This window comes from Aplysia californica, unplaced genomic scaffold, assembly GCF_000002075.1.
Source record: "Aplysia californica isolate F4 #8 unplaced genomic scaffold, AplCal3.0 scaffold00203, whole genome shotgun sequence".
NCBI lineage: Eukaryota > Metazoa > Mollusca > Gastropoda > Aplysiida > Aplysiidae > Aplysia > Aplysia californica.
Genome location: NW_004797473.1, coordinates 1,097,278 through 1,103,402, shown reverse-complemented (window position 1 = coordinate 1,103,402; position 6,125 = coordinate 1,097,278). Strand labels below are relative to the sequence as shown.

Sequence of the window (6,125 nt, the reverse complement as noted above, 5' to 3'; positions counted from 1 at the left end):
TATATATATATTATATAATTTTTCTTGCTGCTGTCAGCTACCACAGAATTTTCAGAAATCCACAGACCTACTCTGAGCCCTAGACTATGGCGTCTCTCATGTTTAAAAAACACACAAAAAACACACAGATCCATAACGTTGTTTCATATTTCGATTTTTTTTTTACTTCTCGGTGTTGGAAACATCATCCGTCGGTTCAAGTAACAGACTTTTTACCTTTTATCGGTGGATGTACAGTATAGGAATAGGCTTGATGATGAATTTAATATTCATATATTATTATATTCATAGGATGATCATGAAACTTAAAAGTTGTAGAGTCGTTCCCTCAAATAGTAGATCTATCATTATGATATGCTAGCGTGGGTGGACAACATAAAATAACTTGACAATGACAGAGTGGACATGTTTCGTCTTTTAATGAAAAGTTTTTTCTTCCACTTTCTTTATTAATTCCTAGTTTTTATGAACTGGGAAGATAACTCTGTCGGCATTGTCTTTGTTGTCATGCTCCCAGCGTCCACAACCTGCACCTCCAACCGGTAGATCCGGCTTGTGAATTCAGATTTCATTTAAAACCAGAAACAATTCCAGTGATTGCTGGAAAATACGCTCAATTCGAAGCATTTATTTGCTCTTACAAGGCCTGAAGGATCTGTACTGATAACAAATCGGCAGTATGGATTTTGCCAAGGATATCATGATGATTTTGTCGCTGTCTGCAGCTTCAGTTTTCGGAATTCTGGGCTTGATTCTTGGCTATTTTATCCTTGGAAGTGGACAGCCAAAGACAGAACGAATAGTTTTATCATGGATGGTCTACAACGCACTGACTCACTTTTTGATGGTATGTCTTTGGTAAGATTGAAGGGAATCCCGATTGAAGAATACCGGACCAGCGGACTGACTTTGCCTAGATCTATGTCTCAACCTTAGGAATTCATGATTTTCCCAAGTTTTTATATCTCTCAAGAGTCAATGGAGAATCTCGGGTATCTTGGACCGGTAGATCTATTTATTACAATTTTGTCAGGGGGGATAATGTATGGCCGTCTTTATTCGGACTCGATCGGACTCGAGTCCGAATATGAAAAAATGTTATTCGGACTCGGGTCCGGAAAAAAGGAAGTGTCTTCGTTTTATAGATCTAACGTTCAGTGCTTCCAATTTTCTGCCATTTTTTAGTTTCCCCCACACCTTTTCTGCCGATCCGATGCCTGCCGCCTCATTGATACGCCCCTCCCCCACCCCCCATGTTTCCCACTTTCTTTGTTGTAGAAAAAGGTAAAATTGAAGATTAGCAGACCATCTGGCACCTGCATATTATGAGCTGTGTAAAAAAAAAAAGACAGATTTGTTCAAATACACAAGCCTGTGTCATCTCGATTGTATACCAAGAAAAAGGTGTGTTGCTGTGTAGAGCTGAGCATACGGCAACTTTTTATTCCATAGTCCAGCACAATTCATTACGTAGATCTACGTCAAGACTAGCTTATTAAGTACTGTAATAATGATCAGTTGCCAGGGAAAAAAAGACTGACGCGCATGCGACGCTCAACGCCCGGACCGATAGTGCCCCCCCAGCCCAACACGCACACAGCCACACGTGTGCAGGCCGCCCATCCGACCCCGACACACGCTAACGAGCCATCTTTAATTGCTTCTGATGACCTCTTGACAAATAAATATTTATTAGAAGCGCTATAACTTTTCAGGCCGGCCTCAATTTCATCATAAGATAAAAACTCGGCTCCTGCACAAAACGCCATTTTGCCCGAAGTGATTCCGGTCTCTACCCAGCCAGAGGCGAGTCACGAGTGAGGCAGGACAGGAAGCCGGAGTCACGAGTCACAGGAAGTCGGAAGTGATATCATGCTGGACAAGAATCAGAGTCCGAATAACATTTTTTCATATTCGGACTCAAGTCCGAATAGTCACTTCGATAATGTATAAAAGTGGTCCGGTATTCTTCAATCTTCCCATGTCTTTAAGCAAAAACACGTAATTGCCAGTGCACTTCAACAATTGAGAAACTGTAAAACTTGCCAGGGCCCCAGCCAGGCCCAGGGACATGCGATTAAACGTAGAAAGACGCAAACTATTTTTAGGTAAGGCGCCCATCTTGTTTCACGTCAAACCAGGATACCCCTCCGATCTTGTGACTACATCTAAGTATAGTCAACCACATGGCACCAAAAATGAAAGTGTCTATACTATGTATATATGATGCTTAATATACCGTATTCTACCTCTCGCTCTCGGAAGTTCTGATGGCCGAATAGATAGCGCGTCTGCGTTTAAAGTCATGCAATGATTTTAGGAGCGCTTCGATCCCGGTACCGGACAGGTTTTTTTTCTCTCTTCCTCCTCCCGACTGACCGACAGTCCCATAAATTATAATTTGTAGCTTTGAAGTTTTTTGTTTTTTTTAATGTATATTTATGATGATGAATGCAGGAGGGGGGTGGGGGGGGGTGGTAGATCTAGATCTAATCCTCCAACGTCTTTACGGCAATTTTCGTGTTGTCTTTGTGTTTACCGTGTTTCAATTTCAAGCATCAGCGTTCTTAATCTTTTACTGTTCTGAGCATCAACGATCTCGATCCAAGCGATCTTCCATCATGTCCAAGTACTAGATTCTAGATCTAGATCTAGGAAATCCGAAACGTTACTGAAAACACATCGTTTCATGTATGTGGGTATCCCAGGAAATGATGACATCACAGTACTAAAATTAGCAGCCAATCAGTATCAGAAAGATGCGTCTTCTACGTTTAACGGCATGTGGCCCAGGGCAACAACTTTCTTTCAACAAGAGACAGGTTTGTCAATGTTGCTGTAATTTTGCTCTAGAAAAATTGTGTGTGCGTCTTTAGGTCCATGTTAGGTTTTGCAGATCAGTTAGAGAGTTAAGTGATATATGAAATGTACTGGTTAGGCCTACTTAGTACTCCAGGGAGGAGTTCCTCTGAGGGCCGGCCGACCAACAACACACAAAAATGAGGGACAGTTTTGAGTGGGATATATATATATAGTTTTTAGTAGGCTACAGTGGCAGTTGTAAGTAGTATTTGGTATTGTTTTGTGTAATATCGCATGTACTAGGTAGCGTAAACACAGCCTCGCGGGCACTCTCGGCCTTCCGACCACTTGGTATAGGTGAAATCGGGGTAATTCCGATCGGTTTCTTTGCTCTTTCGCTATAAAACACCAAATGCCGTACACGTTGTAAAAGTTCAGCTTTTCCTCGTTACAATGGTGTAAGTTGTGTATATGTCCGATTATTAAGAGCTGGAGAATCGCCGACGAAAGTGAAGCCCCTCGCGGTCGGAATGCGTGGTCGGCCGGTTGAAAAATTGACACGCATGCATACAACTGCTTCGCGGAACGAGGGATGATTAAATACCGTCTTTTCATTGGCGGAGAACTGTAGAACTTTAAACGAGCTTTCCCGTGATATATGTTTAGCCTTTGGCGCCTAAATAGAAAGCTTTTAAAAATGCCGTCAAAATGTTTAAAGATCACTTTTTACTCAGAATATGTAAAATACCGGCTTATAAAAGGTATCCATTAAAAGATCAGTTTATTTCCTATTAGAATAAAGTAATTAACTTGGAATTATTTTACATCAATCCTTCCGCGAAACTCGAAAAGCATTGGACCCCGCACGCGTGGTACACTACAGTGTAGAGCCGACTCGCTCGCCGCGGGGGCTGGTGCGGCGCCGGCCAGGTCAACGCTCTGTGTTTTTGTCGAAATAACGACAGATCATCCTGTTTGAGGCGATGAAATACAGATTTGTAATGATCTCACAGTCTTGAAAAAAATTAGGTTCCATATATTTGTTATAGTGATTGTACTCTGTTAATGTGGAGATGTTTATTGCTCTTGGTACTTTTTTATTGTCTGTCAAACATGGGGTTGCAGCCAGTGACTGACTTTAACAAATTTGATCAAATTTTAAACAACTACAATTTTCTTAAAAATTGACGGAGAGGTTAAAGAATGGTACCAAAATCCTCAGTGGATATAGGCCTTTCAAATGGAACAGATAAATTTGGCATACAGCCAGTTTGAAAATTTAGTTTCTGATGTACTGATTGTATTATTTTGCTTTTTCAGGAGGGCTCTTTTGTGGTGTTGTCATTAACGGAAACTGTGAATGCTTCCAGTCATTTCACGTCATATCTATGTAAGTAGGCCTATTTTTTTTGGTGCTTTAAAAGTTACACATGGTTGATAATGCATGATATGAAATGATAAAAGGGAAAGAGCTGTGATTGTATAATTAAAATAATTTTGTGAGGAAACTACTCTGTCAACCTGCTTTAATTTATCATCAGTCAAGATAGGCCTACTTAAAATGCATCCCTGATAAGCTTTTTTCTTCCCATGTTTAAAAATGTCTTCACATACAGTGATTCACGTAGTCTTTATTGTGAAGGTGATACATGTACTTACTGCATAGACTCTCTTCACGCTTCCTATTGTTTTGCATTAATTTTTTGACAGTTACAGAAACTGGGTGTTTTTAAATCATTTTTGTTTTTTTTAGGATTTCTGACTTTTGAGGTGCAACATTTTTTTTATTTCACCTTTCCCAACTTGCTTGTGTTCAGAAATTATGGTCATATTTATCTCCATTATAATCCAGTTTGGCTACACACATTGCATGCATTTTATATCTCTGAAGGTTGGTCTCGTGCTGACTGTGATTTTATATTGTAATCATAATGAAATACATTGCTTTTGTGTGTGTGTATGTCAGATCAATTTTTTGTTTTGTTTTCTGTTAAATGATTTTGTTACTATTTCAGTACTTTAAGTGGGTCTGGGCTAAGCCTAAATGTTTCTGCATTCAAGGTCCACCTGATGCTTTTTTACTTTTACACACAAAACTAGTACATATAGTACTAGTGTTTTATAGCTCTATTTAAAGCCAATGCTGACGGTTCAGATTACTCCTAAATTTGAATTACATTTTATGTCACAGTGCGGATTGACCATTATAAATGACAAACTTGGGCGCCCAGTACATTTATCGTTTAAAAGTGAAAGAGTTAAAGAATTCTGAGTACCTTCAAAATTTGAGATTTGATCTCTAGTAAGGCAAAAGCCATTCTATATTGTTGGGAAAATGATTATTGTACAGAAAAAAATCAGTACCTTTGTGGGTTGAAATAAGAAATATATTGTACATTTATGTACCAAGGAAAAGGTGAACAAAAGAAAACAAAAAGACAAAAAAGATGACTTTGGTGGCATGATCATCCTTTTGAGTCAGAGCCTAGTTAGACACACCACTGCTGAGTCGGTGTAGATGACCCTGGACAGATTCCTAACAACAGTTTCTTGAATGTATATTAAAGTTTTTTCATGGCTCTCTTCCTGCGTGACCCAGTCCTTGTGATGACTGACATTTAATATAAGAGTCCTGTCATTTTAAGGATGGTACACCTATAAGGGGGTGTGGGGGGCTATCCAGGACCTTTCTTCAGGGAACTGTGCAAGGGAGGAGAAGGAGAGGAAGGCTAAGGAAAAAGTGGACCGACAACATTGAGGAGTGGACAGGGAAATTCTTCGCCCTAACTCGAGTGCCCGCAGGGAGCCGTGAAGAGAGGGAGCACCTGACGAGGCTGTCTGTAATACAGGGCCCCTACGATCCTCGTGGATTATGGGATCAGTGACAGACAGTATGACACCTCTATAAAACACAACAGAGAGCCAAGCTGCAATTTGTGCTTGTCTGCTTTGAAGGTTCGTTCTCACAACTTGACCGAAGTGTTATTATTATAAATTACAACTTTTGAGTCCAAGAACTTTTTTTCCGTCCTCAGGGAAGGAGTATGGGAAGGCAGATTCCCGCTGGCTGGTTCTGGACCCTACGGTTGTGTCGCTGGAGATTCTGACGGTGGTGGTGGACGGTCTCCTGTGCCTGGTGGTCATTGCCGGCATTGTCACCCGCGGTTACTACAGACACTACGCACAACTTGTGTTTGTGTGTGTGAGCTGTACGGAGGTGAGATGTGTGTGTTTGTGTGTGTGGGTGTGTGTGTGTGTGGGTGTGTGTGTGAGAGAGATCATATCTGTTTGTGCGTGTGTGTGTGTGTGTGTGTGTGTGTGTG

The 6,125-nt window shown here is 40.7% G+C and overlaps 1 protein-coding gene across 1 annotated transcript in view; it reads left to right on the top strand.

Annotated features, from left to right (window-relative positions):
• The first annotated feature begins 267 nt into the window (after positions 1–267).
• Positions 268–6,125, top strand: part of LOC101860976 (emopamil-binding protein-like) — an 8,175-nt gene continuing 2,317 nt past the window's right edge. Inside the window, 4 exon segments of the mRNA XM_005099134.3 lie at positions 268–847; positions 4,123–4,192; positions 5,838–5,990; positions 5,993–6,027. Coding sequence (XP_005099191.1) covers positions 680–847; positions 4,123–4,192; positions 5,838–5,990; positions 5,993–6,027 — 426 coding nt within the window. The 5' untranslated portion in view covers positions 268–679.